This window comes from Vanellus vanellus, assembly GCF_965231255.1.
Source record: "Vanellus vanellus genome assembly, chromosome: 1".
Classification (NCBI taxonomy): Eukaryota; Metazoa; Chordata; class Aves; order Charadriiformes; family Charadriidae; genus Vanellus; species Vanellus vanellus.
Genome location: NC_138905.1, coordinates 52,317,517 through 52,339,854, shown reverse-complemented (window position 1 = coordinate 52,339,854; position 22,338 = coordinate 52,317,517). Strand labels below are relative to the sequence as shown.

Here is a 22,338-nt window from a genome sequence, read left to right as displayed (position 1 = left end):
TTGTTGATTATAGTTTCTGTAAGAATTGTACCTTGCTTATACACGTTGCACGGAGCCAAACAGGCATCTACTGTTGGTTTTCAAAATATTGTATTTGTATACTGGAAACAACTGATTTACCACATTCACTTCTGATGCATCAGTTTATCTGCTGTTGCATAAAATATGAATGAAAATTAATGAAAAATTAAAAATAATAATGACTTGCATTTTTCTTACCGATTCTCATTTTGACTTGGGCTAGCAAATTGATATGTGGTAAGTAGATATTTTTTGTAGGTAGGGCCAGGCAAGTCAATGTACTGTCTTCTATTTGCAGTTCAATGAGTTCTCCACAAACAAAAATCTATGAAAAGAGTATACTTTGTAAAATCAAGTTGCAGACAGCAAATTAAATAGCAGTTTGAAAAAGTTAGGTATTGCAAAACCCTGGAATTCAAATGTGTCTTGTAAAAGAGCACTAGAAAAGGCTTGATACTCCTGAAGTCCTTTACTTCAGTTTGTACTTTTCTTCCTTACAGAGTAGTTTGGTAGCAAAAGAACAATTTCAGTGAACTCTTGAGCAAATTTATTAATGCTAGGCTTTGGTTTCTAAAAGCAAACTCCTTCAATTCAGTCTTTAAGAAATAGATCTCCCAAGTAACTCAAGCCCTAGAAAGAAACAGTCATTTATACAAAGAAATCTGACATCTAACAGGCCAGAAAGAAAAAGAAAATAACATGTATGGACCAGTCAAACTTTTCATTCATGGAAATAAGGCGATGGGGACATGCTGTAAAGCATTGCCTCTTGAAGGCTAGCAAGTCTCACAAGTGAAAGTCTGAGTCTGAAGTGATTCATATGATTGTTTATCACTTGGGGTAACAAATATTTCAATGGATTAAAGTTCTGCATTAGGAAGTATCAATAGGTTAATGGTTTACTACTATACATACCTCTCAGAGATTTCATGGCTTCAGATTTATTTATTTTTTGCCTATTTAAATTTGTACAATGATTTCTTCATACTGATTGTAACAATTTGTCAATCTAAAATGTCATAAACAATATGCTACTTTGTATAGATGTTGTAATTCAAAACACTCTAAGTTAAGACACAAAGCTAAATTCTTAAACTTGGATGCTCAAGAGTTAGGAATTTTATGAAATGTACATCCTCCCCGAGGTCCTGAGTACAAACATATCCCTCATTTCAAATGGGAAAAGTGAGTCTTTCGCATCTCTTTAGAAGTCAAAGGTACCTATGGATGGATATGGATGTACATTTTGCAAATATTCAATATTTTCAAAGTGTATGAAAATGCCAGACCACATACATGAATATGCATGATAAGTAAGCATAAATAAATTTGGTAAGATGAATTACTTCTTTACACTATGTAATCTAGGGAAAATTGAAGGGATCAGTTAATAGGAATAGCCCTTTTTAATAAATTGTTAAAATAGCTTCCAGAATAGATAATTAATATTGCTGGAAGGATTTGCAAATGCTCTTTAAATCACCAACATATACTCACTTCTTTAATGGTAAGCTCATGTGCCAAAGTTAGTAAGTTTAATGGTTCCACTGTAGAAGAGCAATGTTCTGTATCCTCTACTCTTTGGAGTGTTAGCATGTCTGCCAGCAGAAGCATACTTTTCACAAGAGTCAAAGAAGCTGGAGGGGAAATAAATGTATCCTCCTGGAGTAAACTGATGATATTCTGTTTGGACATAGACAACATAAACCAAAGTAGTTACTACTTTTGCTGTCTATTTATGAGGAAAAATCACACAAAGTGAAAAAAAAAGTTATTTTAGAGGCACTATTTCAAGCTTATTTAATGCTGGCATCAGCTGTTCTGACTACATGAAAAATGCATCAAAGCAAAGCAAACAGTTTCTCCTTTGTGCTCAAACCTCCAGAAGAAGTTTAATGCCTGCCATGGGACGTTTTTCTTGCAGGTCAAGAATAGCAGCTTGCACCATCATTTCAGCCTGAGTTTCAGTATCACCAAAGGCTTCTGCCTCTAGTATTACTTCTTTTATCACACTTCTGCGTTCAGCCACATCATTTTCTAAAGGAAGAGAATATACGAATAGCAAAAATACAATAGAAAAGACTTAACAGTATCTTCTACCATTCTCAAGAAGTCACTCTGATGCTATAGATTCCACATTTACCATTTCATCGCTTCTGTGCCAAATTCACTTTCAAAAGAAAGAAAAAACACTTAGTTTTTAAACTGCACTTGGTTTAAGTTCATCCAAATACATTCTTTATATGTAAGCCACCAGCATAAATAATTAGATTTTGTAGACCAGATGTCATTCTCACCCATAAAACATATTCTACATATTCAGAAATCTGATCTTAGTTATAATTCCAAAATAGCAAGTCTTCACAGGAATTATCCAGAAGAGATTAAATAAGATTTTGGCTACAGAACTCAACTGTGATTTTGATACTTAAATGAGCATCAGATTTTATACTAAGTTCATAGAACTAAGGAATGAAAAACATTTTATTAATAACAAACTGCAATAAATGTATTTTGTAGTATCTCGCTTAAAATCTTTAAAGAAAAAGAATCGGGAATATTTTTAGGAGATACACAGAAACATTTCATTTATTGGAGATATAAAAAGTGAAAAAAGGTTCTGAGACTTCTCAATCTAGAATTATGCAGCAACAGTGGTTCTTTAAAACAAGCATTCTTATTTAACTTAATTACACTAAAACATTTGAAACGTTTTCACACACAAGTGATTTATCAAAAGATCATTAAATGAACATTAATATAATGCTTTGTGTTCACATTCTCTAGGGAGAGATTATACTCAGAAATATATTTTCCTTAACACATTGGATGAATTTAATACAAATAATTGCTCAGTGATAATACAGCCCCAGAATTAATTTTAATATTTTTTACTTATGAATAACAATTGTGTCTGAATAGGCTCACTTGCCCATTACACTCCAAAACTCTAAACCAAAAAGGGGTAATACCTTTCATATCACCGACGCCATGTATCTGTGTTACTAGTGCAGTCACTAACATCGTACGACACCTTAGCCACAGATGTATATTCAGATGATCTTGTGCTTTTATACTGTGAGGCAGTTGAACATCTTCAACATAAGAGTCCTAATAATTTCCAAAAGCAAGAGAAATGTTACTGAATCAAGTACTTTACTACAAATAAAGCAACAGGGCAGCATCAGTCTAAAATAAATAGAATTAATATAAATATATTACAAATGATAACATAATCATAATCAGAAGTTTATTTGAAGGGTAGATACTTTTTTTTTACTATCAGGAGTCCATTTATTATTTAACTTGTAATATATAGGAAAAATAAGAATTGTTTCAAATGAAAATTTAAACAGCTTTTATGGGAGACTCCATAAATATATCCATATACTATATGTGTCATGAAGAATAATTCTAACAGTTTGGACTTTATTCCTCCTAAACAGGAACATTACACAAAACTGTAAGGCACATAAAAGTCAAATTGCAGAGCAGACTCAATATCAAGTTCTGGTACGTCACTAGTGATTAGAAATAAATTTTTAAATTTTGATTTCTAGTTTTTAGTGTTTCTGGTGATTAGAAACAAATATTAAGGTAATATAGTACTGGAAGTGTTTGTAAGAATTCTCAGCTCAACTCCCTGTGCCATCTTCATATATTATAAACAGTCTTTCTATTACTAAAATTCCACAGTCCATATTCTAAAGATTTGTTCCACCAAGCAATAAATGGACATGGCACCACCTGTGTTTTACTCACACAAAAAATCATCATGACTGACTTGCATTGATGCAAATGAGGAAAAAAGAAAAGCCATAACTGAGTTACTGGCTACAGGGCAGCCCTAAGAAAACGTAGGAGCAAGCGCAGAAAGACAGAAGACCCTGATATGCAACACAGACAGAGAATAATTACACTGCATGCAAGAAAGTCCAGTCTCGTTATGCATGTTACAAAATCTGGCCTCACTGGTCAATTGCTCTGTCCATGTAAGTCCATTTGACTTACTGTTCGCTCGAGAGCGAATGTGTGTTGAATTAGCAATAGGTTTTCTACATTGGCTTTCCAAAGTATAGATCGGTATCACTATGTGTTAGACAACAGAAGTCAGCTGAAATCTTGCTAAATTTGGAACACAGCAATAATGTGAATTGGTCTGTTTGCGTCTTTGAAAGAGGATACTCTGAACTAGGTTTTCAATCAAAAAACCTAAAATGCCTTAATTGAATAGTACAAGATTTTCACCTGGTAACTATTTTTTCCACTTTCTGTTTGTTTGAGTTTTTTTTAAACAAAAGGAGATTTTCAATGATGGTATTGAGAGTATACAACTCAAAACCGTAATTCCTAAACACATACAAATTAAAATGATGATTATAGACATATTGAATATACTATAGGCAAGCAGGTCACTGAAGCGTGTCATACGTCATTTTCTCCCCAGGTTAATGGTAATCACGTAATACAGATGACTGCTATGCTCTAGTATTCTGAAAATCACCCAACACTCAATACAAGACTTCGTATCCAAAGAAACAATAGTTTAAAACAAATATCCACACATACCGAACACTCCTTTTCATCCTTTTCTTCTTGAAAATGTGTCACTTCGATCCCAAAAATTTTTGCATCTTGGAGAAGTCGAATTGCAGAGAAAGCCAAAGCAACACTGTGATACAGAAATATTATTAAAAAATACTAATTGTATTTGCCATTTTATGCTTTTATTATAATAAATACTTCATTTCTGACTACATCAGAGATATCTATCAGTAGTTATGAATTTTTGCTTCAATAGAACAAAAAAATTGCACTTGGAGTATATTCTGAACTTGTAGGCATTGCAGTATGAAAGTGAGAAAACAGCAGTAAGAGAAAAAGTTTTGCCAATAACAGACACAACCTGATAATAATTGATTAGCCAAGCTATATCATACTCTGTTGGAGCAATCAAAACAGAACTCCACTATAAGTTTCAGTTACACATATCTGTCTTCAGGGATGGGCTTTTGGAAATTAGAAGACGTAAAAATACCAAAAATGACAAAATATATTAGGAGACTTTTGTATCTCAGCCACGACACCTTCCTCCTTAAAGCCTTTCCAGACTACATGTTAATCCTTTTGTTAAATCCACATGACGAAATACTCAGAGGATCTTAGTAACCACCATCAACCAAAAATTGAGCCAGATGCCACCCTGGCAAAACCTCATAAGCAATGATATGACATTGAGCCTGCTGCCCCCCACCCCAATCATAAATCCTTTTCTGGAGTTCACTCCAAACAACATCTTGAAAGACAGAGACAAGACCATTAGGACTGGTGCAGCATTCATTCAACTCCCCATTTCAAAAAATTGTGTGTTGGATCCCAAAATATTGTCAAGTTTCTTAAAATATTAACAACTTTCCTTTTTATGCTGTCTTTTTAAAGCTTTCAGATAAACTGTTCAATTTTCATGACATCTATAGAAATGTTTATCTATAACAGCAGACTTTGTGAATACTGTTATTTTCATGATATGAAGACACTTGCAAAACCAACATGAGACAATCTTTTTCACGACAGGATTTGTTGCCCAAAGAACACGCTACTTAAAATATTCTGAGAACTGCCAAAACCAGTGTCTTATGGTATTAGTTTTCCATTTCTAATTGTACATTTCCCCCTACATCTATAAATCTCTACTTTCCTACCTCTTCACTAAAACATTTCTGGGGTTGGATTTTTCTTTTACAATTCTACTCATTCTCTACCCACTGAAACATATTTTCCTAATCATGCAAAAGTACCTGAGGGTATCCCTAGTTCACCCCTTAAAGATTTTTCAGCAGGTTAATTGTTAAAAAAGTATAAGCAAAATTCTCATCTATACTGTCTTTTTACAGAGCGAGACTCTCTTTACATAAAGACTGGATGCTATCAAGCAAAAGAAAAAAATAATTTATGAACACCTTAAGTCCTTTTTACACTGCCAGAACACTGTAAAGAGCTTTTAATGCAAGAGAGATTAAGGCTTTGGGTGAATTTACTGCTTTTGAGAAGTTCTAGATTAATTGTTGTAAAGGCAAAGTTCTTGATTTATGCACAAAGATGTCAGAACAAGAGCAGCACTATTCCGAAATTACTCACATTATTCTGCCAACGTGTATCTAACCAGAGGATGGATAACCTCCAGAGATAAGAGGGTAGTTAAAGTCTTCCTGTCATTTCAGATTCTATCCTGCTTGCTGTTTTTGTGAAGCTGAACTGGATGGATTACACCAATTCAGCACAAATAGACCCCAAAGTAACAATGAGAACCAAAACTGTTAATATCTTCCCTTTCAGCTCTCAGAATTCAATCCTTATGAATCTCCTTCATCATGCCTTTACCTCGGTTTTATTCAACAAAATGAAACCAGAATAAATCACAGTTGAATTGATGATAACCTTCTCTCTAACAATGGAAAATACAAAACAGAATTTGCTTATAAAAGCAAAAGAGACAGTAAGGATAATGCAATGAAATATTCCAACTGCTTTTATTTCTTTTTATTAAGAAGAGTTTTCCCCTGAAACCAGGCATTGAAGTTAAAATTACAGCAAAACCTGACATTTTTCAAAATATTGTTTGTGATGTATGGCTAACATTTCTCAAAGAAGTTGGAAGGTGCAGCACCCAAGAGTATATACAGGCTTTTAAGGAATATTAACCTAACTTCCTGAGCGCCACTGCCTCCAGTTAACTGCTGTTGTCAACATTTAGCAATTCTGAAAATGGGGCTGTTTTTATCTACATGCTTATATATAAATTTCATAAGTAAAATGTAGACCATAAGCCCAAAGGTTCAGATATGTATTGTTTTAAGCAGTAATATATTCACATAAGCAGACAAGCACATATTTGGGTAATTAGAAACCTCACATGCTTAGGGGGAACAGCATGTAGGAACTCTCTTTGAGATCAATCAAATTAGTCTTATACATAATCTTATTCTGAAGCATAAATTTTTTGCAAGACAGAGGCTGTAATGGAGAAGCTTCCCTTGATGAAATTTTTGTGACCCTCTTCTGCTGTCAACAAGACTGATGTGTCTATATATTTCCCTTGACAAAATACACATCCTTTTATCAGCTGAATCAGAAAGTGACAAGATGATCAAAATAGGAAAGTACAGCTGACTATAACAATTTCACCACTAAGTCATTTCGCCAAAGGAAAAAAATGATGAATTTCTGTAATATCATGCAAAGTTTGATTTCTAGGCTGGCAGGCAGGAAACATTCAGCTGTCTGAAGGAATGTTTCATTTGTATCTGAGGAAGATATATCAGCACTTTCCGTGGATGGCAGTGTAATAAAATTGTAAAATAGGTTAAAAAAACCCCAACCCTTACTTTGTTTGTTGTTTGGTTGGTTTTTTGTTTTTTTTCTGCTATCTGACCACTATCAATATATAAGGCCCATTAAACACCCATCAAAAATTTAAGAGTCCCCAAAATGATCCATAGAATGCTTGACGTCCATTGGAACCCTTGATGCCCTAAAAAAGTTTCTTCAACATGAGACAAGTTATAAGCCAAGAGAGAAACTACAATCTAGGATATAACTGCGTGTCTAAAAGAAGGGTCCTGCACTGAAAATAGCTTGCATACTGAAACCGGTTTAGCAGGCAGAGGAAATTTGGGTCGGAACTCTACTAATACAGGTTTTACCAAGCCTGGTATCAAACCAACCTGGGCTTATGCACAGGATATTTCACAAGTCTGAGTACTCGTCCTTAGATACTAATACAACAATTTTATAAAATCCACATGGCACTCAAAAGCACAATGAGGTCACTGTCCAGTGATTTGTTGTTTTCTCTTCAACAAATTTATGGTAAATTAATCTAATTCAAAAGGCACTGAAATAGATTAATATTTCATGATGAGAAATGTCCACAGATAGCCTACAAGTTCTTATTTCCTATCTACACTACCGACATTACTACTAAATTATTACAGTCCTAATATCTGAACTTTCCGGAAACTTCTGTCTTTTAAAATAATGGAAGCAAAACCCAGGTGAATGACCATGCTGCAGTACTCTTACTGCTTTCAGTTCAGCAGTCTATACAGCACTGTGAAGCTCCTGTCCTGGTTAATTTTATTTATTTATTGCTGTACCATAGAAGATAAAAAGGAATTGTGCTATTTAAAGGCTATCTGATTTGAAGGTTTGCTTATTCACCTAAGACAACTGGGAGAAGGAAGATAGTTTGCCTTTGACACAGAAAAAAACATTTATTTTTTGTTAAATGGGTAAAAAGGAAAAAAGAAACCCTTGAGACTGGTTTATCTGTTGGCCAACTGAATCACCTGCCACTTCATCAGTAAAACTGTTAAAGCAATCTTCACCAGTATTCCAACAATTAAAAAATGTTAATTCTGCTTTTGGCTTGGTGCTTACTATAAAGTAAGATTTACTGTAATAATTTTGGTATATTTAGTCAGATTAGACCTAACAAAAGTTACAAATACCGATTACACTCTACTTAATCTCAATATAGTCTGGCAAGTGACAGCACTACACCTCTATATGATGCATCTCTAGCTAACAATTTATACCCTCAAAGATTTTTCAGCCTCACAAAAAATTAGATAAAAAGATCTTGATGCTAATAAAAATGAGGCACTGTTAAACTACTATCCTTCTTATATAAATTAATTTAAAATTACAGGTATGCTAAACAGAAGAATCCTCCTAGCTAAAAGATCAAAACAATTTTCAGAATTTAACTTCTACAAAGAGATAATATATATCTGTATGCCACATAAGTTCAAAGAACAGCACAACTGTAATTTTTTTAAGTTGTCCAAAAGAAATCAGAAACTCAAAAAAAAATCACAGAATTTGGAAATTATAATTTGGATGAAATATCTGGCAGATCATGTAATACAACAGTATTTTACACACTATCACTAACAATATAATTAATGCCTGCTAAAATCTGTTCTAATATGTTAAAGGTTACATCAATGCTTTTTAATCAAATTAATTTAAAAACCATAATTTTAACATCTTCACACCAATAAGTACATCAAGAGGAAATGTTCTTTTAGGACAGTAACACAGGGCATTCTAGAACAAAGTAGAATTCGGTAGTTCAGAGATAACATTAGTACTCTGCTGTACACTTTAAAATTATAAAAAACGCATGACCTAACGTATCCAGACTTTTACTTTAACAAAAACAGTGAACATTGCATCTTTTTCTTTGATTTTGTATCACAGAAACACCTCACAGAGAAATCATAGGCCAATAACTGGTGAGCTTTTAAAAAGTAAAATAAAACAATAATAAAAAGTGAAATGTCAGTGTAACTTACATTTGTAGCTATACTAGTGGGGTTGTTATAGCTGGTTACTAATATTTAGAATATTAATGTAGACATAAAGGCTTCAAATTAAAAATTGCTGGATTTTTTTTTTTAATCTTCTGTAGCCAAGGCTGTGCAACATAAGTTTGTTCATAATATTGCTTACGTGAAAGCTGCTTGGTGCCTTTGCTGAGAAATAGCAGCAAGCTGAAGTTTGGCCTCAATAACAGCCTCTAAATCTTCAGCAGAACAGCGAGATATCTCCCCATCATATTTGTCCTGTATGTTCTGTACAAGATGGCTAAGACTTTCTTCAGCTTCTGTCAATAAAATCCCCTAGAGAAGAAAACAGCATTGTATGATTTCAAAAAATAATGAAAGAAATAAAGAAATTCTTTAAAAGTATTTCATTCTGTTAAAGCCTATAATCACTGCACCCTAAACCAAATCAACTTGAATACAATATGCCTTTTCTATAAAAAGCAAGGGAGGATAATTTTGCTTTTTTCAGGTTTACAAATTCAACGTGTTGAAAGTAGCAACATCTTAACTGTGCCTGTATTATTGCATTTATGCATTTTAAACGACATATTTTATGGCTTAGCAATATCACTCAATAACTTTTCATTCTTATCTTTACCTTGTAGCTATACTCGATAATTTTATACTATACTTTAGGATGCTTAGAAATTTAAAAAAATACAATATTAAGATACAACATTAAAGATATTTCAAGAAGTATTACATTCTTTTCTATTTTTTTTAACAGATCCCTCAGTGCCCTATGTATCCTGAAAGTTCACCTATAATTTACAGTCTTTCTGACACACCAAGCTATTAGGAGCTGTGAAAACCAAATCTAAAAGCAAGTTAATTTTAAATATAATCTCAATCACAGAGCTTTCAGCAGAATTGAAAAATAATTCAAAGGTTTGTATCATCCAGTATCTTTTTTTGACCAGTTTCCTCAATGAATTCAGAGCTCTACTTAAAAAAAAAAAAAAAAACAAAAACAAAAAAAACCCAAAAGAACAGAATAGTTAAAGAAAAATCAGAAGGATAACAAGTATGTCTCTTAAATGAGCCCCATTCAAATTATTTTAACATTTCTATTTTATTTATTTTCAAGATGCTGTTTTCAAGTTATTTTCAAGCTACACTAAAACTTCCAGGTTTCTAGTGTATGGCATATAGCAATTGCCATGCAAAATCATCCTCCATTTCTCCAGATGTATTTTGTACATTACTTTGTTTGTAACAATGGCCAAAGTGGAAGACCACTCTGGAAGAAGAATATGTCAGCCCTCAATTTTGGTCTTTTGTGACGTGAAACTGCCAAGCAATTTAACAAAACAAAAACTAAAACCAAAACCAACCAACCAAACAAAAGCCCTTCAAACAAAGAAGCTGATAAGCTGTGGTATATTTTCTCCAAAATAAAGTATCAGAAAGAGGAACAGGAAGAATTTGAGACATTTCACATACAGTAGAGAATGGTATTCCATTTATTTGTAGTGCATACTGCCCCATCAAAGAGTCTCTGACATGTTCTACAGGCACCACCCTCTAAAAGGAGATTACTTTACCCTTGAAATCCTGTTCAGCCTTTACCCTTCTTGCTGTAACAGTCATACTGAGATCTGACGGTGACAATATTTCCCATGGACATTTATATAGCATAAACTAGACTATTTGAAAAACTGCACCAAACCACCAAGACTTCATGTATGGCTAGTAAGATTACAATCAGACTCGGAACAGAAATTTCTAGTCCCCTTATTCATGCCATCCTCCCATCATAACCTCTGTTATGTTGAAAGCATTACCAATGATTTTGGAACAATCTGCAGTTTATTAAGCCTTTTTCCCTAAAAATCAAAATTACCTTCAGCATGGCCATATTTAATTCATCTTTACAGTCAACGAGCTGCACCATTGTGCCTCTTTGTTCCTGTTGTCTTGAATTCTTATCAGCACCAACTGTCAAACACATTTCAGATGAAACTTCAGATAACAGATGCAGAACCAAAGCATTCTTGGTAATTTGAAGAATATGCTCCTTTTTTTTCTATTTATAAATGAGACTTTCAATATCAAAATCAGGGAGGAAGAATGGAATACAGCTCTAATAATATTAGCGCTATTAGCTAAAAAACCCCTTGAAAATTCTTAATACTTATTATTTCAATAACGACTGATCTTTTTCAGCAACATTTAATATGAATATTGTTTATAATGTGACACATTAATGCATATGCAGTTAAAAATGGAAAAACTACGCTTGGAACAAGTTGAGGTATAAATGCACTTTTACACCACCCTAATAATTACCTTTTACATTTGACGCTGTAATTCTGCTTGGCTCCTTCAAGCTGTTATCAACAGAATAGATGTGTTTTTCTGCTTTTTCAGGTATATTATTTATTGTGGCAGAAAGGCAAATGATGAAATGCATTTTGGCTAAGGTTAACTTATTCATAATTTGTTCGTTGCACAGTGGCACCATTGTTGAAGACAGACTCCAATTAAATATGTCTTCCAGTACCTACAAGAAAGTTAACAATTGGGACTACTTGAAATGACATATTTTACATTTTTCTTGTTCAAGGCATATTCTGCTTCTATTAATAATAATGTTTATAACAATTAACATGAATAATATTAGTATAATGCTCTTAGTCATTATGGATAAGTTGCAGCTTTCCTTTCCAAACTTAATTCACCGCTTAGTAGCACTTGCTACAGCCTCAGTGATCAGTTTTCCCATAGAAGGTGCATCTATGAAGTTATAGTTATTACTCTGGGTGAATTTTAGTTTTCTGCATTATCCATAGCACTCTTTGAGCTAAGGTGGTCACAAAAAATATGTAGGTAAATCTCCAGTTCAGAAATCTCAACTCAAAGGAAAGTCTGTTGTTACAATTCACCCTAACTAGAAAGATTAAGCAAGGAAAAAATTTCTTGTATCAGAACATTCTAGCGTATTTCATAGAATCTTTTTGTTATTCATTATAGCATCCTTGTTTTATCCTGAGTTTAATATTCTCACTTTAGATTAATAAATTTAGAAGTTGAAAGTCTACACAGCTTTGCAAAATCATAAGGAGGCCAATAAGAGCCCCATATAGACTGTGAAGTGTTCAAATCAAAAGCTCAAGATAAAGCAGAATTTCAAAATAAATCTGAAACTAGTGAGATAAAAAGCTGTCAAGATAGACATCTCATTTCTGTATGCTAGTATCGACTGTTGTAGGAGACACACAAGCTTACTGTAAACAAAAGACAGAAAAGTGGAGGAAGAAGCGGGTTTTTTATACTTTATCAGTTTGTTTTTATGGTATAGCTTCTTTTCCACATTCTGCTAAGATTGACCCCTACTGGCTCAATGGATCTGTGACAAGGCAAGTGAAAGAAAATGATTAAAACTGAAAAACAAAAAAGAAGTCATTGATGAACATGTAATTTTAATTAAAATGAGAAATGACTGTTCATTGACTAGTTTACAGATTCACCTTCCCTTTCCCCCCCGAAAAATGGAATTCAACCCTAATCTGAATTAGGAAAAATCTATGAAGACAGCTCTGATTGACAGAAATTATAAGGCTAGATCACTGATGTTCTCGGTATTTTAGCAGGATAAACACCAGACCCTACATATCATAACAAAATCTGAATAATGCTACTGGTATACTTTGCACAGACAAGGCACAGATTTGTATGTACTAGATCTCCCATCTGAAAAATATTGATAATGGTACTTGCCTCTCCCTTGAGAGGTCAGCCATAAAATTTAAAATTTAGAAAATGGTAAACTGTTGAGGAGCATATGATTCTATTTACTGGTGTTTACTAATAACAAGTATATTTCCTGAACCAAGTAATCTCTAACTGATGCCAGAGAAATAAATATTTATGCCTAGCATAAAATTTTTAGCTCTTTCAGAGCCTTTTTACCTGTAAATTTGTAACAGTCAGGAGAGATTTTGAGGAGTCAAATTTCTGTAAAGGCTGTCAAAGGGAAAAAAACAAAAATAAGTAATATGTTACAATATGAATATAAAATAAGTGAGTTAGCAGAGCAGTGAACAAATATAGTGCATTTCTACTTTGAGGGCTTTGAAGATATCAACAATTACTTGGCTTCTATGGGTTTCTGAACTGTAACCCGAGACCCAGAACTATCCCTACACCTCCTATGCCATTCACCAGGATTCTTCAACTTGAAGCAAAGGGAGAAAAAGGCATAAACCATCAAAAATCCTCTTTCAGATCCTAGGAGCTCTGTAAACACCAACCAAAAATTGCCTTTATGTTCTTTACATTTCTGAATCCCAACCTAACTCCGGACTTAGCACATGCCATCTCTGCCCTTCACCAGAGCATAGATTTATGAATAGGACAAAAATAAGAGCTACAGGTCAAGACGAACTTCAGACCTCAGCCTCCTTGAGTGCTCTAAAAACAAGTATTTATTCGTTTATATGTGCTTCAATATTTTCTGAACCCTAACCCTAGTTCTAGTCCTTGCTCAAAACCCCTTTAGCTTTTCACCAGGAGACTAATCAGTCTACTGAGGGGAAGGAAAAGGCAGAGGTAAAGATCAGTTCCAGCCTTCTTCATAAGAAGCACTGAGAAGCATGAGAGCACTACACACAACTGTCACTTAGGTTCTACATGTTTTGTATTACTCTTATTAATTCTATACTCCAGATGTAGCCCTCTGTCATCTCTGTCATTACCTGGAACATGGGTCCTTCTTATTCTGAGTAAAAGTTCATCAAGCACTTAGCTTCTACATGCATCACACCCTAAACAGAGACCTAATGCTGAACCTCTTCTGCTGTTCACCTGAACACTCACCTGTGAAACCAGTTAGAAAAAGACGTGACATATCAACCAGACCTCATTCTAACTCTGTGAGCTCTTCAGATAACATACAAATTAAGCAAAGGACTTAAAGATGCGTTTTGACCTGACTAGCATCAGTAGGGAGTAAATGCATTCCTTACTGTAGCCATGAACAGGGAAGCTTTGCAGAATCAGCTCCAGTGAGGATGCTGATAACTCTTTATGGCTCAACCTAGTGAGAACGTAATATAGCTTGTGCTCTGAGAAATATCACTAGATTTCAGTTTCTTATCTTCCCATGCAGTTAGTATGAAAGTGTCATTGGGGAATTAAAAAGGTTACCTTTTCTTATAAATATTTTAATTTTACTATTTATTACGTTCATGTTTCATTTAAAACATAGCACCACTGCAGGTTATTCTAGAAGCACGTGTCCATATTTCTGTTGTTTTTGGTTTTTTTTTTAATGTAAGCATTTGTCATCCTATCATAAATGTAATCGTAATTATTCCCTTATTATTTAGCTTAGGCATTGATTTGTTGGCTATTGCCACTTTTGTCTCTTTAGATACTGCAGCTCTGTGCTGGTTATAGCCATTGTAAGGATGCAGAGTAAGGACAGTCAGCCCATGGGTTGGCTGGAAACTCCCTTTCAGGGTTTGGGGAGATGGAAGGGGAGAAATTTCCCTTCAAATCAGCTCATTAAACCCATTTTGCTCTGCCATGCCAGCTTCACTGTCTGCAACACAGGGTAAGGGAAGCAAATGTGAAGTCATGGAGGTGGGTTAGGAATTCCCCTTTCAGCACCAGACTATAATTATCACCAGATTAGAAATATCAACCTATTGCATGTATAGAATGAGGCTGTACAACCAAGTTAAACCCTTGCTGCTGTCAAAAGGGGTGTCCCTACCTGTCCCACTAGTCTTCTATCACGTGTTCAGTCCAGCTCCCTCGTGCTGGCACACATACTTTGTCATGGGGTGACACCTACCCAAAAGCACTGCTCAGGTAAGGGAGACCTTGATTACAGCTGTCCAGCAATAACTCATTAGATTATTTTTTATGTGCTTGGAAAACAAGGAAGGGCTATGTAATTGTTATGAGGGAGGCTTGCCCAACAGCCCTGGACTGTATCTGCCTGCACAGGTATGCTCACAGGTAAGACAAAGAAGCCCAGGACTGTTAACAGCTTCGTAATCTTGTAGCACATTAGTGGTCAAGGTAAGATCACTACTTGGCTTTAGATACGGAGAGAATCAAAGAGATTGACCTGGGGTGATGTGACTGTCAAGGCTCTGAGGCCACCACTAGCTCTTACTGCCCAGCATGTCCCAGGCCTCCCCCCACCCTGCCTGGGTCCCAGGACCCCATTTCAGCCCACCAATGCCATCAGCCCCAGCCGCAGCAGGGCCAGTCTCCAGCTGCCCACAGCCCTGCCCAGCCACAGCCCCACTGCACCAGGGGAGGACCCAACGACCAGGGCTGGGGCTGCCCTGGCTGCCCCCCAGCTGCCCCGCTTCTGACTGGGGCAGTGGGAATTTTGCCATCAATGGGGTAAGAACTCTATCCGTATTATTTATGTCTACATATGAAATCACACATTATTTTGTCAACAGTATTATCTGCAGTGCACACTGTATAAAACAGACAGCATGGACGTTTCAAATTTTAGTTTTGTTTCTGCTGTTCAGTGAGAGAAATTAACATCATTCAAGATCTACTATTTGACCTGCCTATTGAAAGAAATTTAGGATTTTTTTAGGAATATGTAATAACTTGCAGACATGGAGTATATGCAGTTTCATGAAGAGCACTGAGTGTTACAGTTTGGTATCATACTTCACTGGTGTTCACCTTCATTTGTTCAATTTTTCTGTATCCTGCAGGTATTTTCCATGGAATTCTCTCTCCACAATTAAGCAAAGACAGTTCATGAAAGGCCTCCATAAAAAATCCTATATCTGTAAGTACTTTAATCTGTGAAAATATAACAGAGACTTTGATTTAAATCATTTTCAGCTATTCTTTTGCTCAAAATAAAATGTATTCAAATGTAATTTTCAAGTAGATTTGGCTACTGGAATAGTACATTGATGGAGAATGTTCTTCAATGGAAAGAAATATTTTACATTTTTTATTAAATAAGTGACACCTCAAAGATGGCTCTTTCCCATTTAAAACCAAAAATGAAAAAAAAAAAAACAACACAAAACCACAAAACAAAAACATATTCTTCAAAATTTTGCTTCTGACAAAGAAGAACTTAATTCATCTGGCTAGAGCTTTGAGGGTCAGGCAAAGCTGACACAGATTTTACTCATCTTAGTTTCATAGTACTGAGCTACTCTCCCTAACCCATATCAGCATTTCTTGAAAATATCTAAACCAAATAATATTTTGACTCTTACTACAAGTTTGATTCTTAAAAAACAAACAAACAAACAAACAAAAAACACCAAGGGATTTTAAAAAAAAAAAAAAAAACAAAAAAACCCCAAGGGAACATTAGTGAAATTACAAAAGTCTGTTCCCAGAAGTCTGACAACCTGGTTCCACCATGATACTGATAGCAAATCCAGAAATGAACAGTGTGAACAAAAAAATATTTATGTTTTGCACTTAAGAAAACATATAAAAGAATGGTGGAACAAGACAAAAAATACCAAGTAAAAAGTTTGGATCTAAGAGGGAAAAATTTTATGAGCATATCTTTAAGGAGAATGCTTGTTAAATGTAGAATAGAAAGAAATGATAAAAGAAATTAGCAGCCTCTATGGGACATTAACAGTAAAACGGTATAAATAAGTCTACATTCTACTAAAATTGAGAATTTAAATAATAATTGCATTTAGAAAGTTGTCTATTCTACAAGTGCTAAGAAACACTAAGGAACAGCTGAACTTTAAAGCATTACTTTTCATAGTAGTGATATATGAAGACATATTGAATCAACTACACTTAACAAAGAAATTAAAATTTTATTTGAAATACAGTGTGCTGTGATAAAAAGAAAGTTTCTTTGATTACCTTGAAGATTCTTCCTTCGATACATTTAGCTGGGTCCTTACAAATCTCAGAAACAATGTATTGGTATAATGTGAACAACGGTAAAATCTGTAGGAAAGTATTAGATTATCTAGTTATAAATGTCATAAAGGGTACAATTGTAGAAATGTACATTGCAATTATATATCACAAACATATAGATAATATAGGACTACTACTTTCACTGTGCCATACCACCACCACTACTCTTACGCTCTGTGAAGGATTAATGGGTTAAAAAGTTCTTCAGCTGTCTAAAGCTAATGCCTTATACTATCTTACATGTGATTCACAATGTAGAGAGTGAAGCTTCCCCAAATTACTCTCTGTGTTCGAGGTGGGTTTTTTACTATACCATTAGTGAGTAAGCCTACTGGAAAGACGGTGATATAAGGGATTTCTAAAACTCTGCATTTTGATGCCATAATTTTTTCACTTTAAGTAACAGAATAATAGAATTCTCTGAGCTTTATAAAATAAATAGAATGAAGTCCTGCAATTGTCTAAGTGAAATGATACCAATTGTAAAATAAACTGGATGGTGATGAGGCTTATTGACAAATTTATTTGCATTCACTTCAAATTGAAAGTTTTTGTAGGGTCAACTAACAAAAAACATTTTAAAACAGAGTTCTAGTAAAGTATACAAACACTGTTTATTATTATATAATACTTCAGATTATTTCCTAACAGATGTATTTGTTTATTGAAAATGAAAGAATTTCCAAAATTTAATTACTGTTCATCTTTTACATTTTTCTTCACTTTAAAATGTCCCCGGGCTTAGAAAATGCTACAGCATTGTTACTTTCTTGTCAAATGCATTTTCAGTTTTTCATAAAGTAGCTTAATACTTCTGAATTTGGATTACAAATGCCTGAGGCAAATGTTTTAATTGCACCCATACAGTTTCCAACTGATATTTGAAGTAGTTCAACAAAATTAGTCTTTGAAGTCTTATTTTTAATAAAACTTAAATCTTGATGTATTTTGATTTAGGTGTCAAATCAACTTAGCGCTCACCATCCAAAAAAACCATTCGCACACATTAAGCATTCAGCGGAAATGAAGCTCTCACCCTGCTGAAACTGCAATTGCTTTCCCCATGATCTATGACCTGGATCCATATTCTGCTAGTAAAGTGCAAAAAGAATCAAAAATGTGCATGCCCATGTGAAGCAAACAGTGAAATTAAGTTTCCCTGCCACTAGGTAACTGTGTGCTCCTTGATCTCACTTGGTCTCCCATAGTGAGGGCAGTTAGACAAAGCTTAATAACAAAGTGAACTCCAGTAAAGCAGGATGGGAAGAAGCAACAACAGGAGATAAGACAGACACTTAGTCTGAAGTTTCAGAAGAAATCAATCCAACGCATCGCTTTCTGATAAAAAAGAGGTAACATCTTGCTGCCTCCTCCTCTCTAACTCCTCTTCCATCTCCACCCCCTAACCTTTTCTTACTCCCCTGACACCAGCCACGCAATCTTTTCCCCTCCCTTGCACTGACTCTTCCACTTGCAGGACCTTTCTATAAGTGGATTCAACTCATTAAAGCAGGAGAAAACTATCTATTTTTTCTGTTATGCTGAAAGTTGATTTACAGAAGTATACAACAATCACCTGACATGAAAATCTATTAGAGCATACAGGACCAAACAGGAACAGAGGTAGAATTGCACCTTTTTCTGTACTTGTAAGCAATTCAATCTACTTATTCCAATGTACAGCACTGCACCTTTGAAAGAAGTTGGATTAAAATGGAAGTGGTCAGTAATTAAATGGAGGAAACAAGCACATGATCAACATAACAGGGAAGCTGTAAAACCATTCCATACAGAGGAATAAGAGAATGTGAGAAGGAGAAAGGCAGAAGAGACTTTTATTTACTGAATGTGAAAGTAAAATTATTGAAAGCATTCTGGACATACTGCATTTAAGGTAATTCCCTAAAAAGCCTAAGCTAAGTGGACCATGTATTGTCATCTTCCTGAAAAAACAAGTACCCTGTATATTCTAAAAATTGCAGGCAGCAAGCTATACCTTGCCTCTATCTCAGTGCCACAGAAACTAGCCATACAGGTGTTTTGCAAGAGCTTCTGACCTAAGTACACCCACACAAAAAAATAAGACTGCATGTCTTAAAATTCATTTCCAGAGTATAAAAATAATACTTACTATTAAATTTTGTTTTGCACAATGTAGTTCAAACATAAGGAAATTCAGACTTGCAACTACGGTGGAGATATCAGCTCTGTAGCGATCAGAGAACAAGTCGATACCAGGAATAAGCATATTTGTTTCATATTGTGCAAAGTCACAGTCAGACATTGGATGTGGAAGAGAAGCTCTAAACAGGGCCTGAAAGTAATAATAATGAACTACTTGTGAAAAGATGTATAGGCATTAGTGAAACACTATAAAACTCCAACCCTTGACACTCATAAATGACTTCATAAATAAACTTAAGTATCTAGACAAACCCATGAAAAATCTTTTTAGAAAAAATGCTTTATGTGTGAACTTGATGGAGAAAAAGAACAAGCTGTAAATAGTCTAAAGACAGTATTTCATAGAACAAGCAAAAGAGAAAACCTAATCTAGGTGTAGAAAAATAATCATGAAAGATTCCTCAGCAAGTACTCCCCAGGTAATGAAAAATCTTCCTAAAGAACCAATGGCGTTTCTCTCAGATTCCTAGTCAAAGCATCCCAAATAAATCTTGGGAGGCACTGGAAAAAAACTAATAAATCACTAGGGGTTCTCTAAAAGACTTCTTGGATAATTCTTAGGACAAGCCTCTGACCAGCACACAGAAAGAACTCAATAATTTATTCAAAGATTTCCATAATCAAGGAAAATGCATAGGGTGTTGAGATGATTCTGGGGATGTGTTCAAACATTTCTGTACCAGTCCAAAGATGTTTCATGCAAAATGTCTTCCATCAGAAGAAAAATCTTTTTATTTTCCCCACAAGCTAAGAAAGCCAGTTTGATTTTACTTAGCTTTAACTCCTTGTCCCGCCATCATCTCAGTCATTGTCCCTGGGAGAGCTACTGACTTTAAGGCCAGTTAAAAGCTAGTTCCACCCTAGTTCTGCCTTTAACTAGGTCAGCCAGTGCAGCTTAAATCATATAACGTAAAACTCATATGAACTTTAAGGAAGTAACTTAAATGTTCCTCCTTTAAAAAGGGAGGAATGCTAACATTGTCTCTGATGTTGGATATTGCTTCCCGATTGTGTTTATCTTCTTGTAATTAGCAATGATATGCTAGAGAAATACACATTTGCATACTCAGATCTAAGATATTAACAAGCCTAAAGCCTATACCAGAGGTGGAATTTAAATAAGGTTATAAAAGCTTTCCAAATTACGGAACAAATTATGGGCTTGAACTTCGCAAGGTACAGTGACAGTAATTTATTATATTTTTCAAGACACTCACCCTGCAAGCTGCTCCTATCCCAATTCATATCAGACCCACTTCAGTCAAGCCGTAATTATTTCTACCATTATACAACTGGAACAAATGCTTACTACTATTTCTGACAAAAAGGAGGAATCAAAATTGTTCAGGTTTGTACCACCAACAATTACAGTGCTAGAAGCTAGTCAAAATTCTCCTTTACCTTTGTTTCTTCAACTTGTTCTCCCTTCGCTGAACTTAACAAGGTTTTAAACATGGCCTAGCACAGGTCACAACCATGGCACAAGATGTTAGAAAGTGGCATTGGTTTGTTTTGGAAGAAGCCAACTAACTTCCTTATGCAGCACTGGGATGAGTAAGCATTGATCCCAGTGGAGTATGACTGGCAGAATACTTGCAGTTCTTTGTCCTATATCACTTTTGTTACGCGTATCTGAAAAATTCCTTGTAAAAGTAAAATGAAACTATTTTTTCCTTTATAGTTGGTTGTTAAAAGTTTGAAAACTTATTTTTAATGATCCTATTTTCTTTGTAAATGAAACGGAATAATTTTGAGTATCCTCTCTTTTTAGAGCAAAGTTCTTATACAGCTGAGATTTTAGTATTACAAACCAATATCTTTCAATGTTAAAAAAGGTTCAAACGTTTCTTTTTCTAAAGAGTCTGTTCTCCTGGTTGAAAATTTATGACAATCTGTGAAGACTCTGTACAGATCTGAGAGAGCACTCTGCTATTGTTGATGCCATCCAGCTACTCCTCAGCAGAACACTTCAAGAGAAGAAAAATATATTTGACTGGCAAATATTTTATATTTTTGTTGTACTTAGCCATCTTCACTTTTCAGTATTTCATTATTTCTCTGAGACACTAGCCTCTTACTGAAGTGATAATTTTTAGGCTATAATACAGGAATAATGTTAAAAAACAGAATAAAAACATCTCATCTAATGTGCATAAATTGTCAACTACCTCTGATCTCCAGTCTTCCTTTACAATCAAAATGAAAAGAGAAATATTTTAAGAGTGTTATTGAGATTTAAATTTTAGAACCAATTTGTCAACTTCACGAATTCTAACTGAAATTGTATTCTTACCTTAAAAAGTATAGCTGAAAAATAGCAGTATTTAGTTCTTAATCTCATCTTTGATGTTGTTATATACCTAAAGTACAACAAATAATAAGAAATATGAATGTGCCCATCAATATAATTATTCAAACTCTTTTTTTTTTTTATCTAGTATAATAATGATACTAACACAATCTAGATCTTTTCCATATTGGAAAACAGCAGCCTGTTGTGTAGATAGGTGCTCAGCCACACCATGCAAAGAAAGAAATATTTGACGAAAGACATATCTAGATAAGGGGAGTTATCTAGATTCTCTTTAAAGTTAAAGGAGGGAAACAGGCAATCTAAGTGCAAAATTCATCTCATACAAAACTAGAAAGACAAAGCAGGTCAAGCAACTCACACCTTAAAGTGTTTGCATAAAGGAAGCCTAAGATAACTAGCACATGTGTACTTTCACATGGTAGGCTTCTAGCTAGATTAAATGAATCCCACACAGTATATCATCAGGGCTTTTAAACCATCCTGGTAGTGGGGTACTCCTCTGATCTACAATATTAGAACTCTTTAATACAA

At 34.6% G+C, this 22,338-nt stretch overlaps 1 protein-coding gene across 1 annotated transcript in view; it reads right to left on the bottom strand.

Annotated features, from left to right (window-relative positions):
• The window catches only part of CFAP54 (cilia and flagella associated protein 54), a gene marked incomplete at both ends in the record, with an annotated part of 116,113 nt that overhangs the window by 21,011 nt on the left and 72,764 nt on the right, over positions 1-22,338 (bottom strand). Inside the window, 13 exon segments of the mRNA XM_082498212.1 lie at positions 220-346; positions 1,519-1,704; positions 1,901-2,058; positions 2,994-3,132; positions 4,591-4,693; positions 9,538-9,707; positions 11,257-11,351; positions 11,703-11,916; positions 13,326-13,379; positions 16,077-16,199; positions 17,250-17,336; positions 19,441-19,623; positions 21,787-21,853. Coding sequence (XP_082354338.1) covers positions 220-346; positions 1,519-1,704; positions 1,901-2,058; positions 2,994-3,132; positions 4,591-4,693; positions 9,538-9,707; positions 11,257-11,351; positions 11,703-11,916; positions 13,326-13,379; positions 16,077-16,199; positions 17,250-17,336; positions 19,441-19,623; positions 21,787-21,853 — 1,706 coding nt within the window.